Source organism: Mytilus edulis, chromosome 2, assembly GCF_963676685.1.
Source record: "Mytilus edulis chromosome 2, xbMytEdul2.2, whole genome shotgun sequence".
Lineage (NCBI taxonomy): Eukaryota > Metazoa > Mollusca > Bivalvia > Mytilida > Mytilidae > Mytilus > Mytilus edulis.
This window is the reverse complement of record NC_092345.1, coordinates 80,866,046-80,893,595: the sequence shown is the minus strand read 5'-3', so window position 1 is coordinate 80,893,595 and position 27,550 is coordinate 80,866,046. Positions and strand designations below refer to the sequence as shown.

Here is a 27,550-nt window from a genome sequence, read left to right as displayed (position 1 = left end):
CAACAGACAATTATGTTTATTTGCAAAAACACAAATACAACAAATGGTTAAGGCATGTTCCAGCTAACAATAAACAATTTAAATAACAATAAACAAAGACTCTTCAAGAGTCAGAATCATTCACCTGGTAAAACTACCCCTTCCAAACCAATGGCTTAGGAGAGTTAAACTTCAGATGAAGCTAAATCTAAGGTATTGATTGATATGATTATTGATTCAAAATGATATTCCTCTTGACTTTGTATCAAATAATAAATGATTTCAATGGTTTCACTTGGTTATATTAAGATCTTTGTAAAAATTTATTTACCTATTTTGTAATGACAAAAGTCACAACATACTTTCTAAAGCACACTTTTGCAGGATTTAATGTCACTTCATTAATTTTGGATAATAAAATCAATGTCTAATACAATTTCCCATTGGTATTTTTTGTTTTTTAACTTTGATCATGATTAAGGTGCATTTTTCAACAAGTAGAATAAAGATTATCAAAGCAACAAGATATTCAACAATTCTTGAAAAGTTTTTAAAAGTAAAAATCTAGGATAGGCCAAGTATACAAAACCTGGAAATGACCTTGTAGCCTTACTATGGAATGGAAATGACCTTGTAGCCTTACTATGGAATGGAAATGACCTTGTAGCCTTACTATGGAATATAAATGACCTTGTAGCCTTACTATGGAATATAAATGACCTTGTAGCCTTACTATGGAATATAAATGAAGGATGATGGGTGTCAAGTGATCTTAATAGATCACATTGGTCTTAATCTAAGGTGAGCTAAAAAACAATAATAGCAGCTTGAGAACTATTCTTTTAACATTCTTCTATGACATGATACATAAATAATTATAGTACCGGAAATAGAGGTAATTTTGAAGAAGTTTACTATCGTGTAAACTGTACCTTACTCTCTCTCCAACGTAACTAAGGTTTTATGTGAAGTTTATAAGAGAAAGGGAAAGTTTACATCAATAAAATCCATAAAAACAACTGTTATTGTTTACAATTCAAACAAAATGTTCTCAAGTTGGGTCAAGATGAAAAGCCTATTAACACTTACAGAACTATTTCATCTGTGTAGGAACTCAAACTTATACATCATGAAATGATTTTTTAAACTTTTTTGGTTGAAACTCAACAATGAAATAAGACTTAACACCTGAGAATCAGGAAAACCATATTTTGAAGGGGAAAAAAATGGCAGTAAATTTTTTATTTAAATTTTTAGGGGGCACCCACCCCTTTTGACTGTGTGTCTGCTTCTGCTGAAAATGTCAATTGTTCAAATTGTTTTATTAAGAAATGAAAATAGTTTACATTGGCCTAAAGGTCCAGATGAGGATAAAATTAACAATGTATTTGCATTTTCAATTTGTTCATTGGGTTCTTATTTAATGCGAAACTAATTTTATTAAGATTAAACAAGTTGTTGCTCTAAGCATCATACCCCCAAGCATAATTCAAAGTATCTGAAAACAGGAAGTAGGTGTCGTACAGATTGAAAAGGGGCTCACATCTTACAACCCATCATAAACAAGCTGCTCACTAAATACATGAAATATGAAGTCATTCTGTTTCAGTCGTACTATAGAAAAGTGTAACCAATTGTATTTCATTTCATTAAAGCATAAAAAAAATAGGAGGTAGATGAAAGTCAGATCTAAAAAGTGGCCACACTATGCAACTCCTTACTTACTATTAAGCTGGTGACAAAATATGTGAAGTTATTCTGTTCAGTAGTACCTGAGTATATTGTGACAGAACTATTTGTAGCGAGAACCAATGAACTGATGAAAGGACACGCTGAATACAATTAGATAAAAAATAAAGTGGGGGCATAATATGGAATATTTTACTGATAAATGAAGATGAAGTCTTAAATTGTCGACAAAATGTCTCTTCTTAAATTTCAATTTGGGAGCCCCATGGGGGAAATCTCCCCAAATAGTGACAGTTGGCAGGTGTGATTAAACTTTTTTTAAGAAATGTAAACAACAGTAAGGCACAATTACAGTCATGACGGTACTTACTTCATAAATAAGTTACAGATAACATATAAATCACAACAAGAATTCCCCTTAAACTGGCCTCTCAAACTTTAATAAGTATTTACAATAATATATCCTGCCTCAACATGCCTTATGTACATTTAATGATCCCTTAGTCAATTAATAGTACACCAGTTTGAATCTGGATAAGACTTGTTACTTGGTTAAATATCAAAATTTTACAACATAATTATTAAGTTTTTAAAGATGTCAGAAAAAGAGATAGCTGATATTTATTTTGTTTGACAAATAGAAAAACTTAAGTTAAATGGTTTTAAAATGAATTAAATTGTTGGGTTTTTGTTTTTCCATGATATATAAATATATCAATCTAGTCTTACACAAGAGTTATTCAATATCAATTTGTAGTTGTGCAAAAAGAACCTAAGAGTTTTGCAGAATTAAAAATCAATAGAGGTAAGCTTTCAAAATCTAAAATTAAATGTATTTCATACATGTAGCTAGTCATTGTTTATCTGGTATATATACATGAAGACAGTTTCACTGTCTGATGATGTTTACAGCTGATTGCATTGAGTGAGTAGGTAAAGGTAATATTTTTGGTTAGCTTGCTTGCTTGAAGTCATTATCAGGTAAGGTGTACTCCCTCCTTTCGAAGTGTCCTAACCCTACAGACAGATACATTGGTTATCTGTCGGACTAGTCTACTCTTAAAGGTGGGTAGTTTACCTAACCTAATAATGACTTCACAGTTCAGCTAGCAAGTAAGCTAACCAAACCTATAACCTTTCCCTACACACTCAATACAATTGGCTGTAAGTATACATTTTCAATTGGTAAATTGTGGGTTTAACAAATACATATTCACAAATTTAGAAAAAATGGAATATAAATCATTTTTGTTTCCACTAGAATATCTGAAGCTGTCTGTATTTCTGGGAGTTGTAATAATAACTTGTTCAAGCGCTGACCATGGTCTGCAACATCTCCATGACCACTCTCAGTAAAACCTTTCAACACCTCAACATATCGATCATGAATTCTGGTAACTATTTCATTTCTTTGCCCATCACCTGGAAAACATTGTATTTGTTTACATGAATAAAACATAATAAGCAAAAACTGCATTTGAAAATATATGCCATGTTGTCATAATTGTTTTAAAAGCTATTCGCATTTCAATAAAATTGTAGGTAGAGTTTTACTCATTGTTGAAGGCAATTAAGTGACCTATAGATCTTGCTAACATCCACAATTTTTCGTCTCTGGTAGATTGTTGTCTTAATTGCAATCATTCCACATCACATTATTTCTTCATATTCAGGAAAATATTAATTTCTTTGCTACAATTGACCTAAGGAAGATTGTGCAAATCAATCACTTTTGGTTTGTGATATCCAGTGTAAAATTGAGAATTTTTCTTGGCCTTAAATGTTATTTAACTTTTGTTTCTTACCCTATAAGCTCCCATAAAATGAATTTAATATACACTGTATTTCATGTTCAAAGCTATAAATTTACCTATTAAGCATTGTTAAGTTACCATCTATTTTTTTTACAATTAATTTTGAGGAAATTAATGGAACATTACTTATGAACATAATGAACAATAGCAACAATTATTATTGAACATAGACAGTATGTTATTTGGGGTTTTAATAGTCAAACTTGAATCAGAATGACTACGTTTATACTCCTTACTAGTATTCGTTGTTTTCAGAGGGTCTGAAACCGGGGTCTGAAACCCTCTAACCCAACTTGCTACATGTATGATGAAATTTACACTTGAATTTGTATCTACTATTTAAGCCTTAAGAAAAATATTTGTCTAAGGTCAATTTGGATATAATCAAGAAAAATTGCTTTAGACAGTCACAGTCATGGATTGTAGAAAAGAATATAAACATGATAAAAGCAGTTACCTTGTTTGAGTAATAATATGACCTGCAAGCATGCACACTCTTCTTCTTTCAACAGCAATAAATGAAATGTAAACATGATTTTACACATATGTCTGATGAACAAATCCATATTTGAACTAATGATGCCAGTCCCCAAATTCTTTTTGAACAATTTTTTCAAACAAAATTTCACATTTTCCAACTTTTGTTGATGAAATACATCAAAGGTAGTCGACATCTCAACTTTTCTTAAAACTGGCTGAGCTGATGTTAATAAGATAATTAACTTGTGCCATTTTTCTGTTAGAAGCTGAGAATATACTTCGGTAGGAACTTCACTGTAAAAGGGAAGATGTTTTGTCCACGTGACTAAATTGGTTACAAAATTGTCCCCTACATCACACATGTTTTTCATGACTTTATCAGCTGAGTCATTAATCATGCTGATATCAAACTCAACCTTTAAGTATTTAAGGCAACTGAGGATTTCAGATAATTTGTTATCGTTCTGTCCTATGAAACTTTGTATGTGTCCTGTACTTTGGAACCAGGGCGATAGCTTTTGAATGTTTGAATTTGGTTTGTTAATTTCGTGGCTGTCTTTGGTGATTTCACTCCCTTCATCCTTATTTGTGGCAGTATGGCTCTCTGAAACTTTAATATGACTGTCATCATACTGAGGCAAGACACTGAAGTTTTTAGTTGTATTAAAAACTAAGCTATTCTGGTCTTTTATTTTTTCTGTACAATCAGAGCTTCCTTCTGATTCTAATAAACTTGAGTCTGAGTTCAAATGACTAGATAAATCTACTCCCAAGATGGAACAACACTCTGAATCTTTCTTATCGTCAGCACCAAACTGACCATGACTCTTTTCAGATTTGTCTTTTGTAACAGTTGATGTCTTTTTGGTTGCTGCTCTACCTTCAACATTATGCTTTCTATAAGAAGAACACTTTTTATCAGAAACATTATCTGTTGAATCTACATCAGATTGGGAATATGTTTTGTTGGTGTTCACCCAAAGACTTGTAGGATCATATGCTATATCCTTATTTCCTGGAATTTTTGTTAAATCAAGGCCCATTTTACGATGACGTTTGGAAGACCTTCCTGGCTGTTGTGAGATATGATGATGGTGCTTAGAAGTCTTTCCTCTTTTGAACATGTTAAGATGGTCTTCAGAAAGTGGAAAATTGGCATTTTCCCATGAACTTCTTGATTGACCATACTGGTGTAAATCGGTACTATCATTGTTTTTACTGGTTCTGATTTGGTGTATCCTAGGTTGTGGCTGTTTAAAACTAATTTCATCATGTGTGTATCCTTGACTGTCTTCTCTACATAAGGGAATAGTAGGTTTTGAAATATTGTGAGGTCTGTCAAAGTCTTCAAATGATAAATCATGGTTAGTCACAGGAGACTTTAAACTTGAGCTATCTTCTCCCTGGTCAACAAATAAATATTTAGCACTTTTAGTGCTGTGATCATAGTACACACTTGAGTCCTTCTTAACAGCATTTTCCTGATGTTTTGTGATTGAAGTGGCTCCGGGAGGATATGTTAAGTTTTTATTTAAACCAAACTTTCCTTGAGTGAAATAGGTAAAAGAAGAACTATCAGAACTAATTGAACTGTTATAATCTTGTTTTTCATTGCCATAAGAAGACTTTGAGTCATAAGTTTTCTCATCTTGTGGAATACACTGAACCATATTTTCAAGGATTCGCAACTGATTTTGTTGACTACCTGTGTTAGTTGACAACTCATGTGGAGAATTGAGTATTTTGCATATGTATTTATTTTTTGAGGCAGTCAAATGTTGTTGTTTCCTAGACCATTCGTTTCCATATTCATTTCTATTGTCTTGTTTTTTCTCAAATGATAAGTCCTTCCTGTCACTATGACATAAAACACTTGGTTCAGTAATATTTTCCACCATTTTTGGTCCCTGATCTTCAATTAATTTAACTTTTCCAACTTCTTCTTTGTATAAAGACATCACATCTTGTTTTTTCTTGTACTTCTTGTATTTAACCTAAAGTAAAATCATTAAATATTAAAATTGTATTCAGTAAATTTAGAATTTTTTCGATGTTTTTATCTTAATATGTGAATTATACAACATGTACAAGAAGTTGGATAATAAGAACTTGCATCATAAATTCTGATTTTCTTTTTACAAATTTATTTTAATAAAAAACATATTTTGGAATGCAACGGGACAAGAAGTGGCCTTATCATACCTCCTCCTTTATTATTCATTAGTTTACAACAAAAAAGAAAGGCTAGCTTTAATGATCTTTTCTTCTGCTTCACGAGAACAAATAAATTATTTAAATTTCTTCTTATACTATTTCTTTAAATACTTTGACCCAGCCTTAATAACTTTGAAATGGACATATCAGCGACGTCATAATGTTTGAACCGACGTTGATAAGTTTGACCTGAAGTTATCAAGTTATATTCCTGTTGCTGGTGAAACTAAGAAAACACATCCAAAAGACGCAAAAACAGCCCGATAAATCGATTATCAGGTTATCTGCATCATTGTAAAATATCAGCTATTCGACACAATATGAAGGCTTCTTTATCTCAATGGAAACAACTAAAACCAACATCAATTACTGTTCATGGTTTTAGTATGGCGAATTTTGTTCAACCAGGTAAGTTTGTGCAAAAATGGGCTAATGCAGGCCTCTACATTAACATTTTTTCTAACTTGTCCCTTCGGACAAGTGGCAAGAAAATCAGCTTGTCCGAACTCTTAACTCACTTGTCCGAATTCATAATTGAAAATCTAACATATTGATAATTTATGCAATAATAACACTTGGGCTTTGATTGTACCTAATGAAAGGAGAATTTTGTAATGTTATATGAATACCGCATCAAAATACATTTCATTATTTCAGAATGAAAGTTTTTTTGCAAGACTGTGTTCTCTGACTCAATGTCACTATCATTTGTCAATCATTAAATCATCATTTCTTCCCAAACCACTACGTTCCCCTATGGACCTATTCATTCTTTAGTAGTGGTAAACCAAGGATGTAAATACACCTGGCCCTCTTGAACATGTATATAAGTAAACCTATTTAATTTATTGATGATGTCAAAACAAACTTTTACAATTTATTTTGATTAGTATATACATTGATATATGATCATGAAGTACATACACATTTCACTAAAAAATCTGCCTTTTTAGATTTTTTTTTTTTTTTTCATCTTAAATTTTTATATCACATGTCATAGATCTTATCAAATAAAACCTCTTTTAATGTATTGTTATGCATAAAAGCAAAATTAAATGAAACATGCTTTAATTTAATATTTTAAAGTTTAGGTAAAACTCCATATGGAGGTGCTCCTAATTCAAGGAAGCTTATACTAAGAAGATACATTAACATTGGTTTCTTTTCCCTTATTTATATCCCCCTGGTCAATGGCTGCCAGCATGTGTTCAATACTCCAAATCGGAGACATATTATACAAGTTTTATATGTCTCTGGTTCAATCAATGAATAATTATTCCATTAAGTATGATCAATAAAACAATCATTCATATTTTTGGGAATGTATAAGTCTTGAATTTGATCTATTTTTATTTGACCTTGATTTTTCACTTGTCCCATCGGACAAGTAGTATGGTGAATCTACTTGCCCGACACCTGTGTGCACTTGTCCCGGACAATCGGACAAGCGTTAATGTCGAGCCCTGTAATGAAAACACAGGAGAACGAATTAATCTTAGCTAAAATGGGCTATAATTTCTGCCCTTAAATATCCCCAAGCAATTTCGAAATATTTCGCTAAAATGTCCCACGCACAAAATGGCAAATTGCAGGAGAAATTGAGCTATTTAGAAAAATAGAAATCACAATGTGCTTAAATTTTTTGGCAAAAGAAATCATTTCCCTGTATACCTTGTATAAGTTGTAAACAGCCCCCGAGTTCCTTCCTCCAGGCATTCTATCTTCTCTAACAGCTGAAAATAAACAAATTTCATACATATAACAGGACAAATAAACAGTTGTGCCAAGAGTACATTTTAAGCCCATATTGTGTTGCAAAATAAATGAGATAGTTTGAAGGCATTTATCAGAAGCAAAAAAATGGTTCTGTTAAAAAACATGCATACCCATAGACTAGTCATATAGGAAGTGTTTAAATCATGACTATTAAAAGTCCCATAACTCTATAAATAATAGACCAGAATTTTTTTTTTAATTAAAAAAAGAACATTACCGGTATACAATCATGACAGTCTGAAACAATAAAAACATTTAAATTAAATGGTGACTTATGTTCACAAATTCCAACAATTATGTGAAGTTGTGAATTAATCAATCCAAGTAAACTCAAGTTATGGTAAATCATATGAAAAAAAAACAGAAACTTGAAAAAAAAATGAAAGGGGAGCTTTCTTCCTTCTATCCTTATGTTACATTAAAATTATATGAGACCATTAATATTACTGTTCAGCTATCACTGACAGATCTAAAAAGACCATTAAATCATTGAAATTTAACACAACACTCCCTGTCCAACAGTTACTGTATAGACAACTGTTGACCTATTCCTGACATTAAGACCAATTCATGGGAGCTTAACACTTCAATCCTTGTCTATCAAGGAATAAACAGAGAAATCACTAAGAAAGACAACTGAAAAGACCATCATGGAAAGTAAACATTTCCCTCCTAGCCTTACAATGGTTATATACATACATTGTATAGACAAATTACTGACAGTATCAGTAAAGATCATGCAATCATTGAAACTTAACACAATGACTACATTGACCAATAATTGTTGACTAGATATTACTAACAGGTTCTTGGAAAGTGCTCAAATTATTGAAACTCTAAAACACTGCACTTCCTTTCTGACAATGATTATACAAACCAATTACTATCGATCTATTACTGACAGTTTTTAAAAATATCTTCAAATCATTGAAACAAATAACACTACACTCCGAGTCTATCAATGATTACTGTTTATCTATTACTGTAAACGAGTATCAAACAAGAATGTGTCCATAGTACATGGATGCCCCTATCGCACTATCATTTTCTGTGTTCAGTGGACTGTGAAATTGGGGTCAGAACTTTAATTTGGCATTAAAGTTAGAAAGATCATTTCATAAGGAACATGTATACTTAGTTATAAGTTTATTGGACTTCAACTTCTGAAGCGGGACAGACGAACGACAGAGGAACAAACAGACCAGAAAACATAATGCCCATAAATGGGGCATAAAATATCATTGAATCATAGAACCAGAACACATACTACTTAAAATATTACTTATTGATTACTTTTGTTTTGATATCAATTTCAGGTGAATCTATAAGATGGGTGTGATCCTATCATAAAGTTCCTTTCCTTGATGGCAATATTCTATAATAGCTCTTTCTAAGATGGTTTAATATATTAATGGTTTCAGTGATGTCTAAGATTACAATGAATGTTTTATTTTGATTATTAAAAAACTTTTAAAATAGGATATTTATAGATAAGAATGGGATATTGCTTGATATTAACTAGAGTTGTTTAATTTTAATACATTTGTATAATAATTAACCAGCCTTCAGTGAGTTAATTATTACTATTAAAATTAAAAAACAAGAGTTAATATCAAGCGATATCCAATTTTCTCAAGTTGCTAAACTTATTTCTTTATGGTCAACACTCTCAATGTGTAAAATTAAAAATTCTCTGAAATGTTGATCTAGTCCTTGGCACTGTCCAGTTAGACGTCAAATGTCCTTTTCTGGTGACAAACTTCAACATCAGACATTTTAAGATTTTTTGTACGCTTCAAAGTTTAATAAAAATTGATAAAAAGAAGATTGTGAGGGGAAATGTGTGAGTTTTTTTGTATATTATTGAAGAAATCACAATGTCTGTTGCCATGGACGAAACTTGTATATATGCATATTCAATGGATTCCTTCTGTGTAGCTGATCAATTTTGCAACATATATATTTTAGTTACCTAGCTTTTTATGTTTTTTGGATATTAAACAGACAAAACTGCAAAAAAAAGCACAAATCAACATTTCAGGGGCAGTAACTGCTTTGAGTTTAGATATTGCATTTTACCCTATGTACTATTATTAGCCATGTCGGCCATCTTGGTTCGCGGACGGGGTCATGAGACACAATTTTTAAACTACATACCCTAATAATGATTGTTTACAACTTTGGTTAAATTCATCTCAGTTGTTTCAGGAGAAGATTTTTGTAAAAGATTTACCAAATTTACGAAAAATTGTTAAAAATTTACTATAAAAGGGCAATCAATAACTCCTTAAAAGGGTCAACTGACCATTTTGGTCTTGCTGACTTATTTGGAGATCTTACTTTGCTGAACATTATTGCTGTTTACAGTTTATCTCTATCTATAATAATATTCAAGATAATAACCAAAAACAACAAAATTTCCTTAAAATTACTTAAAAAGGGTTGTCAATTTTTTAGAGTAGATTGATCTTGTCATGCTGATACATTTTTCCATTTACAATTTTAACCTAGCTCCTTGTTTTCAAAATAAAAGCAAATAACTGTATCCATAGCAATCTCTTAAATGTATCCACATCTTCTCCAGATACAAAACAATTAAAATATTACAAGTTCCCATATTTCAAGTATCTTTCTTCCACCTTTAGATAACTGTGCCATTTCCTGGAGTGGGGTTTAAAGAAAGATGATTTTACTAAAATCCTTGTAGAAGGAGTGCTCATAAAGATTTTTCACTTCCTGTTCTGAATTTTTCAATGATAGTATTGATTTTAACTGGTGCAATAAGAGTTGTGACAGATATTGTAGATTTTTTTCAGTATGATATTTGATTGGACAATGCTATATTTTGCAGACTTTTATCTTAAATTGTAACAGCTGGTATCCTTTCTTTAACGTGACAGAAAAAAATCCATAGTGTGATGGATAACTCAGGTTTCTGCCTTAAATCTGAAGAACAAAAAATAGACTTATTTCTGTAGCAGTAGCACATGAAAGAAGTTCTCTATGAAATCATGATTTTTACTAAAATAAACTACGGTAGCTGATCAAATGTTATCTTTTCAGGTTGAAATACAACAAAAGAAATTGAATTCTTTATTAGAGAAAGCATAAATGGTCAAGTTAATATCTTTTATTTGTTTAAATTTGCTTCTTTTTGCTTTAAAAGTTAAATATAGGTGCGTAATTTAGGATTATTTTTATATCATATATATATATAAATATATAAACGAGTCTAAATTGAAAACTACGTTCAAACCTATGAGTGAGTTGGATAAAAACCGCAATTTTTATACGTGTGCATGTAAAACAAATTTCATTGTAGAAGGGTCTAAATACAGCACAAAAAACATTTTCCAAAAGACCAAAAAAGTGAAGAAGTGTTAAAACAAAACGCATTTGACTAACAGGTCGAACAACTGATATTCTTTAATATATACATGTATGTGTGAATAATTAAATTGTAGTATGGAGATTCCAGATATTGGAAAGCTTTTTAAATAAAAACAAATTTTCAACAAATGAAACTGTAAACTACTGCTTGCTGATGATACCCAGCCCAAATATTTCGGTAAACAGGAAGTTGTTGTGTGATGAATCTGAAAATGCATCACATGGTGAAGCTGACTTATATAAACCCTGAAACCCTTATATTGTAGTTCCTGAGAAAAATCTGACGAAATTTTTTGAACTTGACTACAAATTCTCTCTTTCTGTTTTTTTCTAGGCCTAATATTAACACATCTGATGATCATTTATTTATTGAACATTCAATATAAGGTTTACAAGTGTCATCTTCCACAGTTCTTTCACAGTATTCATGGTATTTGACAATAACTTGCATTTTGACCTCTTGTTAATTTTAAAGCTAATATAAGTGGGCATTTATGCCATAATATACATGTGAAATGTTATAGGCAAAGGAGGTAAACAAAACTTTACCTGATAAGACCATTCCAACTTTCAGACACTTTTTGAATCTACAATATTGACATCGATTCCTAAGCAGTCTATTCATGGCACAGTCTTCTTTTGCTGAACACTTATAGATTCTCCTTCCTTGTACTGTTCTCTTAAAAAATCCTTTACACCTGCAAAAACAAAATAAAAAAAATAAAAAAAATTACAATACTTTTACATCAAAATAAATTTCAAAAGAATCATTCAGTAAGTTTTTTATTACACTGCATTTGCTTCATACTAACAACCTTTCATTGGCTATGAGCTAAACTGGATTACCAGACACCAGTAGATTAGTTTAAAGAGATGGTTTGGTGAAACATTTTAGCAATTGATATTGTTAAAGGGCAAAACCTTTCAGATAAGCATAGTGATCAATACACTGATAAACAGTAATGAATAAACTCTTAGCCTAACCAATAAAAGATTGTTTATCCTTGAGAACAAAAAAACAAGAGTGGAGGGGCAAATTTTTACAGACTTACGGACACCTTTCACTGGTCTGGTTTAATCTTTTACCCAGAATTTCAGAGATGATACAAATATGAAAAGTCAAAAGATAATAATAATCAACCATTTGTGCAAAATTCATTTGCATGCGAGTTTAAAAAAGTCACAATAATGAAAATTCTGTTCAGAACTAATTTTATAAGAGGATTTTACAAGAGGTAATGTTTAGCTAAAATTTATAATATATTACCCTTCACATGTAACCATGCCATAATGAATTCCTGAAGCCTTGTCATTACAGATAGCACAAAGTAATTGGTCTGAGGTATCAGAGTCTGTGTTATCTGTCGTTGTATTTAAGGAATCGGTTTCATTCTCCTTTAAAACACCACTATATTCAAATTCATTGTTAATATAATGATGAATAAAAGAATAATCTTGTTTCTTTTCCTTATTACATGTCAAATCTGGGCCATTTTGTTGTTTCTGGTTAAGCTTTTCAGCCAGTAAGCTTTTGGACATATTACTCACTACAGGTCTACAACCCTGACTAACTAGATCCAAACTCTTACTTTCTGGCACCATGGCTAAGACGTATCCTTTAGGGAGAGCTGATAAAAGATGAACTTCAGGCTGCTGTGTATTGCCATCTCTTTCCTGAGCTAGAGTTACTGGACAAGGTGTCAATGGATGACCTAATATATTTTTATGTCCAGGAACAATAAACAATCCTGGTACAGAAACATAATGAGATGATGGCAAAGTGCACAATTTTGACAGGTCTTCTTGTGAAAAGGACTTTTCTCCTTTTGGTGATTTCACACATATTGAAGCATGAGAATCTTTTTGGTCTAATGAGACAGATGAAATGCTTCCCCTGACATGGCAGCTGGTACTATTTGGTCTTAATGGCCTAGCTGCAGTGTTGAGTGGAGGCTTGAAGATGTTTTGTCTGTCTTTAATCTTCTTATTATCTAAGCTTAAACATTCACTACTAATGTATCCACTATCTGAACCATCCGTTGTTGAACCAGTGTCCGATTTGAAATATCCATCATTAGTCATTAAATGATTCAAACGCTTTCTTTTCAATTTGAGATTTTGGAACAGACTCTCTGCATCCTCATCAGCAGATCCAGACTCCATGTTTGATCAATCTGTATAGAAGAAACATTTTGTAATAACAGTGATTATATGCTTTCCTGCAAATAACTATAACTAACTGGTTAAGCAATGATAAAAATTAGTTTTCTCAATTGAATTGTTTGACATTGTTATTTCGGGGCCTCTTATAGCTTACTATGTGGTATGGGCCAGGTCATTGCTCATTGTTGAAGGCCATACAGTGACCTATAGTAGTTAATTTCTGTGTCATTTTGATATCTTGTGGAGAGTTTGTCTCCTTGGTAATCATACCACATCTTCTTATTTTATATTAATATCCTGTTGTTACTATTTTTGCTTCTAATGTAATAATAGAATTTCGCAAAAGGATAAGGGGTTAGGAAGCTATTAAAGGCACGTCCACTAAAAATCTGAAAAATAAAACAATAACACACACATTTAAAACTGTGTTGTTTTAAAGATAAAACAGATAACATATTCTGGAGGTCAATATATGTATAAAGAAAATAACTTATTCAACATAAAAATGCATTATAAAGAGCAAGTCTTTTTTAAGTTTTATCTAAAAATAATTTTTAAATCTAAAACATGGACTGAAAATTTACACTGCAAACTCAGCTGCATATATATAGTTTCTACCTTCAATGACCTATCTATCTAAGAGTTTTCAAGATAATTGGCAAAAATGAAAAAATTGTCATCATTTATTGGCAGCAACTCCCTTTATGAGTTGTCTGACAATCTGATTGGAATGGTTTGATTGATTGTTGTTGGCTTTACACCGCGTTAGCACAAAAAGTCTATATCGCGGCGAGATTGGAAATCCTGGGAAGATCTCGACATTTCAAGCTTTTTTGCCCTGTTATGGAAATGAATGATACCTTTATTTTAGGCAGTGGCTATTTTGCTGGTTCTGATTAAATATCTTTATTCAAGCTGGCACAAAAGCCTATTTCTATAGAAATAGCTATTTTACCAGCACCAGCAATATATAGTGAATCTGTTGCTGGTAAAATAGAAAATGTTATTTTGCTGGCATTAGGTAAGCAGAATCAAAGATTGAATTTATTTTGTTTGAACATATGCAGTTAAAATAACGGACTATAATTTCAAAAGCAAGTTTAATTTTTGAAGCAATGTGATTGACTTTGTTTACTATTGCATAATGTTTTATCAAATTTATGATGCAATATTTTTCTTAATTTTTTTTTCTTATGATTTCTTAATAGTTATTTACACTTTGACTGATAAATGTTTTTTAAATGATTTTATGTGTCTCAAAAATGGTTAGCTGTTTTCTTATTCTAATATATGACGTGCTTCTTTTACTTTGTGAATAAACCCATGCTCTAAATCCTATAAAATTTGTTTGCACACACATCGACTACTGCTAAGTAATGAATTTGATCAAATTGGCATGCATTTGATAAATTTCAATAACTTAAAACACTTTCAAACTCTTGAATGATGCACACGTTGTTACTAATTATTTATTATGACTGTAATGTGTTGCAATTCGAAATTGACATTTTTTTTTACCCAGATATGACACCTGTTCATGCTGGCTGTTCAAAACTCCTCCCTCTGAAAAATCACATTGCCAGTCATTTGCTTGTTTACAAACAAAAAGGGAGGTTGATGGAAATGCCGACACAAAAGCTCTACACTTATACACATTGGACATAGAAATTACCTTAATTGTCCTAATCAGAATTGAAATAATTAAACAAGCTATACTTTATTGCAGTTTTAACATGGGTAGGCAAAAAACTAGGCATTATATTCCCTCGACCAAAAATAATCACAAATATAATGTCTATACCCATATTAAAACTACCACAAAGTATAGCTTGCATCAATTATTTCTTAATCTACTGGTATATATCAGTAATTATTTGAATCTTTTATGTTGACAGTGCACACTTTCATAGTACTTTTCAAAAGTAGAAATTAAATAAGCAGAACTTGCAAAATAACAAATTCACTATATTGCTTGTGCTGGTAAAATACCCATTTCTATAGATATTAAGATATTTCATTCAGAGCCAGAAAAATAGCCACTGCTTTTTTTTTAACCTCAACCACAGGCACTAGATGTTCTGTCAATAGTTATAAAATATTGGCAATGGAGAAAAAAACAGTGTCATATATTATATACAATATTTTTTACAATATACTATAAAATAGACTTAAAGCATATGTATTATTAAAGTTTTATTTTCATTAAATGTCATGACCTTATATGTTGTATACTTAAGAGCACATGTTATGCGTGTTCCTCATGCAATACAAAAATCCAGTTGGTCTAGTGCCACATAAAAGTTTGCATTCCTGTTCAACTTCATGTCAAAAATCTGGGACAATATTGGAGAATATAGGTCAATAATGACAAGATTAATAAAAATATACAAGGCCCTAGCATAAAAAAAAAACAGATTTTCGAAATACTTACTCATTTTTTTGTTATAGACAGGGCATTTTAATATATTATTTGATTTATGAAACATGTGTAAATAGACTTGAACTTGACATTGTGTGTAACGTTTATGTCGGGTGTGCCATCTGGTGCAGTCAGTGGTTTTGTGTCGTTCGAGGTTAACCAGTGTAAGTCAATCTTCGAGCATGTTGTTTTTTTTCGTCGTCTTTCATAGCCCCATTTTTCTCCCTGCAGAATGAGATTAGAATCTCACATCCCTCTTATTTTGCCCTAATTATTAAACTTGAACTTGACCCAAAATATTGCCATTGCATTGGATAAATTCATACACAATCGGACTACTTTCACTTTACAACACGTGTCGCGAGTCAACAAACTTTACAAATCCAGCAGAGTTCATTAATTGATTCATGCTTTTCCATATCGACTTGTCTATGTCTGCAGGTTTATTAATAGTTAGCCCATTGGATTTTGTTGGGTTTCGTGTTGCTGTGTCTTTAGAGAACGACAATTTAAATTTAGAAAAAAGGGGGAGGGTGATGTTTTGGTTTTTTTTTAACGAAAATATTCTGATCCCTAATTTGAAGAAAAAAAATATTCTGGTCAAGCAGATGATAAAATAAAAATATTCTAAATCCAGATTTTCCCCATACCTCATAGTGTTATATAAATTTGGAAAAATCAAGGATTTGTATAGTAATTAATTTTAAGACAATCCTCTTACAAATCCTTTGAAAAATATATATCTTGAAAGTGTTGAACTGACTTTGAAAAGGTTAAAAAAGAATCCTTACTCAGACAAATAAAATAATACCTTCCCCTTTTTGAAGTGATCTGAAGTTAAATGGTTGCCTCCTAGGGTCGTTTTCGTTTTTTGTCATGTTGTCGATCGGTTTGTCTTTGACTGATATTCATTTTAGAGTCTTTCGCCTTGGCTTTTACTATCCAACACCCACACTTTAAACGGGCATACATGAATTAAGGTGTATAGTGGACGACCATTTCACATTTAGCCAGTATATTATAAGAGGGAAAAGGGGGGCAGACTTTAAACATTTTGGCCCCCTATGGAAATTTTATAGATAATATACAGCCTTTCCCCTCTAACACAGTGTACTCTTTAATTTGGCAATTCGGTGCTTGATGGAGAGAGGATTATTGCATGCAGTGCTAGGTAAAGATATATTCTTAAAACAAGATATTGGTTAAAACAAATATAAATATACACCTTCTAGATAAGTGTGCGGTCGACTTTAGTGACTAAGCACACGTTTTTTTTTTTTAATTTAAAGGTTGTTTGGGACTTTTTGTAAACAATAAATGCTAGCACATCATAGTTCAACAAACGAGTAAATCTATGTTAAAAAATTTATAACCAAAATCTTTTTTAAAGTCTGCATGTGGATATTCCACAAAAATCTTGATTTTAATTGCCACAAAATCCCCCTTTTCTATTTAATGCTATGAAACAATCAATGATAATGCTTTGCACGAAGTTTGGCGCAAATACAAAATTTCAATCCTGCATGGTATCAATGGTGAGATTTTTATGATTATGACACACAGGGCATCGGTGGCCGAATGGTTTACATTGTAAGTCGTTCTCCTACTGTTTTCATTAATTACCCAGAGTCAACACTGAGATTGTGAGTTGTCATTTTTGACTGAGGTCGGTGCCTGGCACTCCGGCTTCCTCCACCAATAAATAATGGCCGCAAAGAAAAAGCAAAAAAATGGCTCATAGAAGTGGCATTAAAACACCAACAATTAATCAATCAATTTATCACACACGAAAACTTATATGCTGGTCCCAAATAATTGAAAATCTTCCAAAAAAAATGTTTTTAGGCTCGCTAATACAAGCGTCACACATCAGCGTATAGCACCGACGTACGCTTCTCATACGCTAGTATTTTTTTGAAAATCCACGCACGTATGCCACTACAAATGTCAGAGAAATTTTCGTTAAATACTTGTAAGTGTAATACTACCAAATCATAGTACGTCACGTCCGGTTGCATACGAAAAAAGGTCGAAAATATTCCCTTGAATTTGAGAGTTGTACGTAAGTAATCCTACAAGAGGGTAGTAATGCCCTAAAATACTGTCAGGCGTCAAACGGTCATTTTCAGCTATTTTTTAAAAAGCATTTTTATCGTCAATTTGTTTAAAATTTTACCGTGATTCGTCAAAATATCAGTACTTATCGTGAGTCGTCAAAATATCTTATCGTGATTCGTCAGAGGTCTCAGATAATTATCGTTACCTTAATATTTGGGGAAAAATTATCGTGATTCGTCAAAATCAGTAGATTTTTTTATCGTCTAAAAGAAAGTGTACATTTTATCGTTATGCACCTAAAAATTACCGTTAACGTCATTTGGCAATTTTTTTTTACCGTTTATTCGTCATGAAGGTACCGCCATTACAACTCTCCTACATTTTATTGCAGCAACACATTCTGGGTCAAAAACATTTTGTTCGGCTAGCCGGACGAATAGTACTAGGACTATTTGTCCGGCCAATACAATGCGCATGTCACTATTTGTGTATAAGTGTATTATTATCTTCAGCAGCACCAGGGGGTAGCAAATGGGAACATATATCTTGGGTATTTCAAAGCACCATTATTTTTCATTTGTGATTTTTATGGAATATTTATGAAACTTGAGGTTACATTTTTCTATAGCACTGGACAGGATAAAAATTTACTCATGCTAAGTATTCTTTATTTGAAACAAAGATAAATTCTGCACAATTTTTTGAAAGGCGCAAATTTAACAAAGACTAACAGGGGGAAATCAATGGTGGTATTACACCAGAATACGTTTTTGATACGCCACGGGTACGTTAATTTTATACGTTCACGAAGCGCTGAAACTGTGCCAGGCGTATGTTACAAACACGGCCCGCATATGTTCAAGAACAAGTAAATGTCGAACGATCTTGAGGCGTATACAACGTGCCCTAAATGTGTCTCAGAAGTATCTGTAGCGTTTTGCCATGCATGCGCTTGTAACATACACATATATAGTACGTTCGTGTAGCGAACAGGTATACGCTTGACAAACGCTTCACCTAGCTTGGGATCCTGACTCACTTCATCCTAGTTGACCAAATCCAAAGAACATATATATTGATGTATGGTCAATTGTGGTCGTCCTGAAAATACATGACCTCAAACATCAAACACCCAATTAAAACTGTATAATTTGAAGTTTGCATCTAAAAGGCGAATCGCCGATTTCTCCATTGGAATTAAAGTCAAAGTCGGAAGTATATTGTAACAATAATTATTTCTTATTGTTACTAGGCTTTTTGCGGGTAATCGTGCTCGGACACTATTTCTAAAAAAAAATAATATGTCAAATCAAAAATGTTACAACTTGGATTGAAACGTAAAACCCCGATTTCATTATTATTTCACTCATGATTATTTTTCTTTATAAAATCACCCCTTCAGCTTACGAAACTCTAGGAAATTATTTCAATTCTTTGGAGATGCATCTGTCAATCAAAGTAATCGAAATCATTGATGGAAAATTTGGAAGAGAAGTGTGCATAACTTCAAATCATATTCTCAGGTATTGTGGTTGGAAAAAAAACTTGATATATTACACTATTACACAAAATATAGAAAGATATTTTTCAGTAGATAATACAAAAAAGTTCCCCAAATTTAATTGTAAATGAATGCTATTTGTGTAATGTCGACTCATGTCAACGAGGACCCCGCATGGCAAGTTGCAGATGCTTTTGTGAGGCAGTAAGACTAATGCATACGAAACAAATGTTTAGAGGATGTTAAATTTCATATATTTTTACTCCAGCAAGCAATTAATTCAGGACGTTTTCTCCATTAATATATGATTTGTTAATATCCAAACTATATGACATGTATTTTGGTGGGCATTTTCGTAAATGGTGAGCAACCACTATTTTTTACAACAGGAATCATTTCGTAATAGTAGATGATATTTTTTTCATTAAAATTCTACAAATCTACAAAAATATGATTCTAAGAATTTACATATTTTTTTAAGAAAAAATTTTTTTTTACACAATTTTTACTTGGGGAAATAATTTCATTGAATTTGGAATGCTGTTATGTCTTTATATATATATATATATATATATATATATATATATATATATATATATATACACGCAAGTTAATTGTTTTCTGTTTAGTATTAAATTTATATCCATTTTGTTACATCTTGTGATCAATTTTATTTGGCAATCGCCAATGGCAGTCAGCATGGGTTAAAGAACATCAGTTGTTCGACCTGTTAGTCAAATGCGTTTTGTTTTAATATACTTCTTCACTTTATTTGGTCCTTTGGAAAACGTTGTTAGTGCTGTATTTAGACCCTTCTACAACGAAATTTGGATCTTAATATAAATTTAATACTTAACAGAAAACAATTAACTTGTGGCCACGATGTTATGCCACAAACATAAGGTGTTAATGTTTTTTTGTACACCAGATCCGGATTTCGACAATAAATGTCTCTTCAGTGATGTTAGGGATCGAAACGGTATATGGAAGGCCATATAAAATGTACTCTCATGTTTAGATAGACTCTTGATACAATCAATGTATATATATATATATATACAACTCGTCTAAACATCAACCCAACAATGTTAGATCTGTAAATTTGCTTATTTATATATTTTTAGCCCTTATCATGGTTCCGATTCATTGACGATATTGATTTCAAATTGACAGATTCACAAGAACATCTTAATAAATTTCTAGAACACTGTAACTCGCCACCATTCAATAAAATTTACATATGAATCATCTATGGAGAAAATAAACTTCCTCGATACTATATGCATACGAGTTACATCGGAACCATTATAACGGACCTTCATACCAAACAAACGGACAAACATCAATTCCTTTCTCCTAAAAGTTGCCATCCTAAACACTGCTCCCGTGGTATCCCATTCAACCAGGCATTGCGAATCAAGAGAATATGCTGGACTGAAAACACGAAAAATGCTAGACTTGGACAACTACGTAAACACCTATAGTTGTTCGAGGATACAAAAACAACATTGATGGATAGCGCTTTCGAAAGGGCAAACAAAACTAGTCGCCAAGAACTTCTAGAGTACAAAGATAAGAATAAAGCAGCTAACAAAACACCCCTTATACTCACTTACCATCCTGATTTTAAAATTTTGTCATCCATTGTTCAGAAGCATTGGAAAATTATAGAAAATGATTATAATCTAAAAAAAAGTTTTTTCATCACCACCAGTCATGGCCTTCAGAAGACCTAAACACATCCGTGACAAATTAGTGACATCTGTATTAGCAAAGCAGCCTACTCCATCTCCCGGTTGCTACAAACAATGTGGCCGAAGGGATTGTTTGTAATGTAAAGCTGCCAATACAAGCAGTTCTTTCATCAGCTCCGTCACTAAACAAAATTATACCACCTAGTCTTATATTCCAACCGTAAAAAGGAGAACACAATTTATATATTAACATGTGACACTTGTGGCATTCAGTATGTGGGTGAAACAATGGACAAATTTAATATTCGGCTCAATAACCATCGTTCATCGTACAAAACCAACAAAAACTGTCCTCTCACAAGACATCTTCGTTCAACGAAACATCCTTTGATAATGTTACTTTCCAAATCATAGAAGTCAACACCGAGTGGAACACCACGTCGAGAAGAAGATAAAATTTTTGGATCCACCAACTCCACACTTTAGCACATGATGGTCTTAACGAAAAAGACGAGAAAAGATACAGGAAAGATAAAGAATAATTTAGTACAAAGCATCGTCCTTTTTATCCCGTAATATTGGCCAATGGACGTTGCTAACTTCAACTACAAATTTTGTATTTTCAAGGCAGCTAAATCCAAGTGCAACATATATATTGAGCTGCAAAATTTTCTTATTTTCAAGGCAGCTAAATTCAAGTGCAACATGCATATACATTGAGCTGCAAAAGTTTCTTATCATCTACATCCGATTTCACCTGGATAGATGCACGCTTGATAAAGCTAGTTGGTCCTGAGACTACAACAGGTGTGTTATAGTAGTCTCAGGTTGGTCTAGCAATATATTGCGTTTATTTTCATCATTTTTTAAATATTTTAAACATTCTTATATTTACATACTAAAAAGTGTGTTAAAATTACATTGTTAGGCAATCTATATACATATTTTATATATATTATTATTAAACTTTATATAATTAAATTTTAACAAATATATATATATATTATCCTACTACAATCTTAAATTTTTTTTATTTTGTGTAAGTACATCCTTTTCTTTCTTTTTTTTTTATTTGTCCAGCACTATCTCATATAACTTAATACAGCTCTGTGGCGGGTCCTGGGGGGAAATAACATTAACGATACCAATTTTTCTGCACCAGATGGGAAAGGGGTGGTGAAGTCCGGATGTTGGAACCTCCTTTTAGACCATCAATGCATAGTTGGAACCCCCTTTTATCCTGGGTTGGGACCCCTTATAAAAATGGTTTGATAACCTCTTTTTAAAACTGGGTTGATCCGCCCTTTCAGTCGAATATCACTGAGTTTTTTTGTTAAAATTTATTATATAAAGTTTAATAATATAGAATAGAATTGAATAAACTATGTTTATTCATCAAATTAGGGCCCGAGGAGGGCATATAGCATACAAACAATAACATATGCAATACACAGACAATAGAAATGAATTAAACATGTGTAATAAAAAAAAATACTGCACAGGAAACACACACACACAACAATATAATAGCAGTGTATTATATGTGATTATTTTTTACAAAAAGAAATTCTGTCAAATTGAATTTGGCGACTTTTTCAAAAATATAATATGAACAACAACTGTGCAAAATAATCATATGGGAAATATAGCCATATGATTGTTTTAAATGACTACACATATAAATTAACAAGTGTATTGTGAATAATAATTAAAGATCTGTGTATTAAAATGTAAACATATTTAAAAAAAGACGTATATTTTTAAAAGACAATTATTTATAATTATATATTTTCAAGTAATTTATATAATGACTGACGAACCGCTGCTCAACAGTCTATTATTACATGTATTATACCTCAGTATTATACACTCTACATATAACGGTTATAATTTTTCATTTGACAACAGTTGGTAGACAAATGGTAGATGTTGATTCTCCTTTGAAAACATGTCAAACATTATCCCTAAATAGGAATACTATCTTTTTTATTTTATACTGCTCTGTCTGTATATATATATTTATTGGTTTAATCAATAAACGTGATTCCGCTAGTTAACACGTTTTACTGGTATATAAAGGGTGCTTATAAAGTGCGAAATAGAAACGAAAAGAAACGTAATCAACATTAAACGAAACGAAACGAAATAGGAACCAACGAAAAGATAAGAAACGAAACGAAATCAAATTACGGATTACTTTAATTTTTTTTCCAGCTATTTAAAAACAAAACTTAAAAAAGATCATAAAATACTTAGACATATACAATATTGTATTACTAGTGTATGTGCCTTATTGCCTTTATTATATATATATTATATATATTATATATATTATATATATATACAACTCGTCTAAACATCAACCCAACAATGTTAGATCTGTAAATTTGCTTTCGCAAATTTTTGGTTCTTCCCTCGCCGGGATTCGAACCCATGCTACTGTGATATCGTGACACAAAATCGCCTGCACTGCAGCCGTCCCGCTAGACCACACGAACACCTGGGCTCTCATAAAAGAGCTTTCGCTGGCCGTGTGTTACCTTTCCTCGTCAGTTTTAATCTAGCGGCGTACTACAGTACATGATATATAAGGCATGAAGATGTTATTGTTACAGATCAGCTAAATTATCTATAGTAAAGGATCCTTCAAATTAATGTCATATACAGTCACAGAAAATAATTATATTTATAAGTACGTCTGAGTCAGTGACAACTCTACAACAGATGTATCCATCGGATCACCATCAATGATGGTGATACATGGCTGTGTACATAATGTATATACAACTCGTCTAAACATCAACCCAACAATGTTAGATCTGTAAATTTGCTTTCGCAAATTTTTGGTTCTTCCCTCGCCGGGATTCGAACCCATGCTACTGTGATATCGTGACACCAAATCGCCTGCACTGCAGCCGTCCCGCTAGACCACACGACCACCTGGGCTCTCATAAAAGAGCTTTCGCTGGCCGTGTGTTACCTTTCCTCGTCAGTTTTAATCTAGCAGCGTACTACAGTACATGATATATAAGGCATGAAGATGTTATTGTTACAGATCAGCTAAATTATGTATAGTAAAGGATCCTACAAATTCATGTAATATACAGTCACAGAAAATAATTATATTTATAAGTACGTCTGAGTCAGTGACAACTCTACAACAGATGTATCCATCGGATCGCCATCAATGATGGTGATACATGGCTGTGTACATAATGTATATACAACTCGTCTAAACATCAACCTAACAATGTTAGATCTGTAAATTTGCTTTCGCAAATTTTTTGGTTCTTCCCTCGCCGGGATTCGAACTCATTCTACTGTGATATCGTGACACCAAATCGCCTGCACTGCAGCCGTCCCGCTAGACCACACGACCACCTGGGCTCTCATAAAAGAGCTTTCGTTGGCCAGGTGTTACCTTTCCTCGTCAGTTTTAATCTAGCGGCGTACTACAGTACATGATATATAAGGCATGAAGATGTTATTGTTACAGATCAGCTAAATTATCTATATATATTATATCTTTTGAAATTATTTGTTATTGATTTTAAAAATACTTTGTTGATTGAAATTATACTGATATACTTTGATTGTTACCGGCACTTCAAAACTTATTATACTAATTCAGACCCAGCCTCTTTGCTTCAAACATAAACCAATAAAAAAATTGATCGATACACTTTGATTTACGACCTTGCTTTTCAAATCACTTTGAAGATTGAAGGAGACAGCTATATCCAACACGGACCAAAACGACGCGGATGTGAGCAGCCATGTCACCGTACGGTCTTCAACAATAAGAAAAACGTGCACTATGTGTAGCTATAAGTAGTATAGAGGAGACACATATAAAACAATATAACAATGTAAAAATCAGTTCTGAATTCGACATGATAAAACAAAATTACCAACAAATAAATTTCATAAAGTATCGTTCAAAACTTATATAAATTACTGAAAGCTAGTTCAAAGAAAGTTACAACTTCAAAATACAGTTTTTAGATTTATACACGTCCAACAGATTATTCTACATTTCAGACAAACAGAGAAAGCATGACATGTTAAGATTTAATGCAAAAAAAAATATTAGTATCGACAAGATTTAGAGGTTTCTGATTAACGTTATCATTTATTATTTTAAAGCGGCATAGTTCTTAGGATTATGATGTCATCGAATCTCAAATTTATTTTGAGCACTTTAATTACACTGCATTCTTTGAACGTTTTGAAATGCCTGTTATACAGATGACGAAGGATGTCTTCCAATCTCGAGCTTCCAATTGTCGTTCTCTTAATTGAATGTGACGTCAGTGTATTGATTGAGACTTAGCACCTAATGTGTAGTTGCATGAGCAATACGAAGGATGTAGCTTGTGAAGCAAGATCTACTCGCCCTTTCGGAGTATCGGATATATCACCCCTGTGTCTGGTGCCTTGGTTCACATTAATTTTTTCTTCAGTCTAAAGTTTTGCATTTCATGGCAATACAATTTCTTTCGTGATTTGTAAGTTCCAACGTTCTTTTAATATCGCCCCTAGCTACATCTCTCAATAATTTGTCATCACACGGATGATATCTGCTTTTAAGATAGTCCGAAATTACTCTGACGTCCAACGGCTGTTTTGCCAGACAAGCTGGGGCGTGGACACTGGCAAAACAGCCGTTGGACGTCAGAGTAATCTCGGACTACTTTCAAGAATGGTCTCAGTCATGGTGCTTATAGGAATTTGTCGTTTGGAAAATTGTTATCTGCTGCTTCTCCACTATTATGTGTTTTTTCGTGTGGGCGAGTCAACACTGACTGGCCTCTCGGAATTAACGTTCCTGCAATTGTCATCCTGGCTGTTTCATGGTACACTGGAGCATACAAGTATATAAAACCGACTAAGGCACAGACCATTTGACTTTTTTTTTGGTGGTGGAGGGGGGAGTCTGATCTTTGTATGTGGACCGGGATTTTTTTTTCGAACGCTACACGGGACAGATTATTGTTTTCATTGTTCATTGTAGAAAATTCATTTGGGTTTTTTTAATTGGAAAATATGGACAAGATTATTTTTTTTCAATCCAAGTGCTTCAGTAGCAGCTGGACAGATAATTATTTTACCTTAATCAGAGCCAAGATGTTTTTTCTAAAAAAAGACCCCCCCCCCCCCCCCCCCCCCCAATAAAGTCAAATGGTCCGTGCCTAATGGTGTATGTCTAGTATAACATATAGAGTTCATAATCAAATATCATACATTGTTAACAAGCCGCAGTTTAGGAACTTATTTAATAAACCTATTATTAAATAATAATTTATTATTTAAGATTATATAACTAAGTTCCTAAACTGCGGCTTGTTAACAATTACGCTGAATTTCACAAGTTTTTTTTTCTCAATTTTAAAAGTAATTGTATCAAACTAGACAATAAATAATATAAATATAATCGGCTTAATATTCAATTTGATTTAAATTTTATTCCTATTTCGTTTCGTTTCTTTGCTTTTCGTTGGTTCCTATTTCGTTTCGTTTCGTTTTATGTTAGTTTCGTTTCTTTTCTTTTCTTTTCGTTTCGTTTTGATTCTTTTCGTTTCGTTTCTTTTCGTTTCTATAAATGCACTTTATAGCCACCTATTACTGTCTTCTTTTCATTTTTTGTTTTTCTTTCATTTATTTAAATTTCTTTTTCCTCGATTATTAATTGGTATCAATATATATAATGAATTAATAGTAATGTAAATATTTCTTACCTAAGATTGGTGCTGTCAAAATATAAATAAAAGGTAGGCTAGGTGTTTTAATCACGTGTACACACAACCGTATTACAGCTGTTCTACTTATCCTTCCACATAAAAGATTTATTGATTGTTCTTACCAAGTAGCAGGTATTTTCCAAGCCTACTGTTATTTGTATATTACAGTAACGTCAATATTAGTATCAACGTCACTTAATTGCATTTTTTATTAAATAACATTAGATAATAGGTGCACTATAAATATTGAATGCTGTTCGTGTGAAGGTCGCCCTATTTATATCTGACAGAAAATACCGATCAATTTTAGCTCACATGGTCAAAAGGCCACGTGAGCGATCGGGCTAGTTTATACCGAGGATTATACAAACCGTTTGGACATTCGGAATGCTTGTCCAGTAACAATGATTTTTGGAACTATTGGAAAAATTAATAATCATTCAGAAAGTCAACTTTGTTCTTGCATGTCGTTGATTTTAACATATCTTTTTCTGATTTTGAACATTGGAGAAATCTGACAAAACGGATTATCAGCATACCACTTGCAAATAGAAACTCGAATATGTCTTTTGATTGCGTTGGCCATTTCAATTGATATTTTACAGTGTTTCTTTCTATGTTGTGATGTTACA

At 32.3% G+C, this 27,550-nt stretch overlaps 1 protein-coding gene across 2 annotated transcripts; it reads right to left on the bottom strand.

Moving 5' to 3' along the window:
* Positions 1 to 27,024, bottom strand: LOC139513095 (hormone receptor 4-like). Of its 2 annotated transcripts, none has more exons than XM_071301269.1 (6): positions 26,916 to 27,024; positions 12,610 to 13,516; positions 11,892 to 12,040; positions 7,848 to 7,909; positions 3,940 to 5,956; positions 1 to 3,090 (listed from the first exon to the last, which is right to left on the bottom strand). In XM_071301269.1, exons 2-6 carry the CDS (start codon positions 13,503 to 13,505, stop codon positions 2,882 to 2,884), a joined length of 3,333 nt encoding a protein of 1,110 aa, XP_071157370.1. In that variant the 5' UTR covers positions 13,506 to 13,516; positions 26,916 to 27,024; the 3' UTR covers positions 1 to 2,881. The 2 variants fall into 2 exon arrangements, with proteins under 2 accessions (XP_071157370.1, XP_071157371.1); XM_071301270.1 differs by lacking the exon at positions 26,916 to 27,024 and adding an exon at positions 15,937 to 16,252.
* Between the last annotated feature and the right edge of the window lie 526 nt (positions 27,025 to 27,550).

Coding starts and splice junctions, on each gene's coding strand:
- LOC139513095 (XM_071301269.1), bottom strand. CDS start 13,505: ATGGAGTCTGGATCTGCTGATGAGGATGCAGAGAGTCTGTTCCAAAAT. Junction 7,910..11,891: donor AGTTGGAATGGTCTTATCAG/GTAAAGTTTTGT, acceptor GTTTATTTTCAG/CTGTTAGAGAAGATAGAATG. Junction 5,957..7,847: donor CTGTTTACAACTTATACAAG/GTATACAGGGAA, acceptor ATTTTACTTTAG/GTTAAATACAAGAAGTACAA.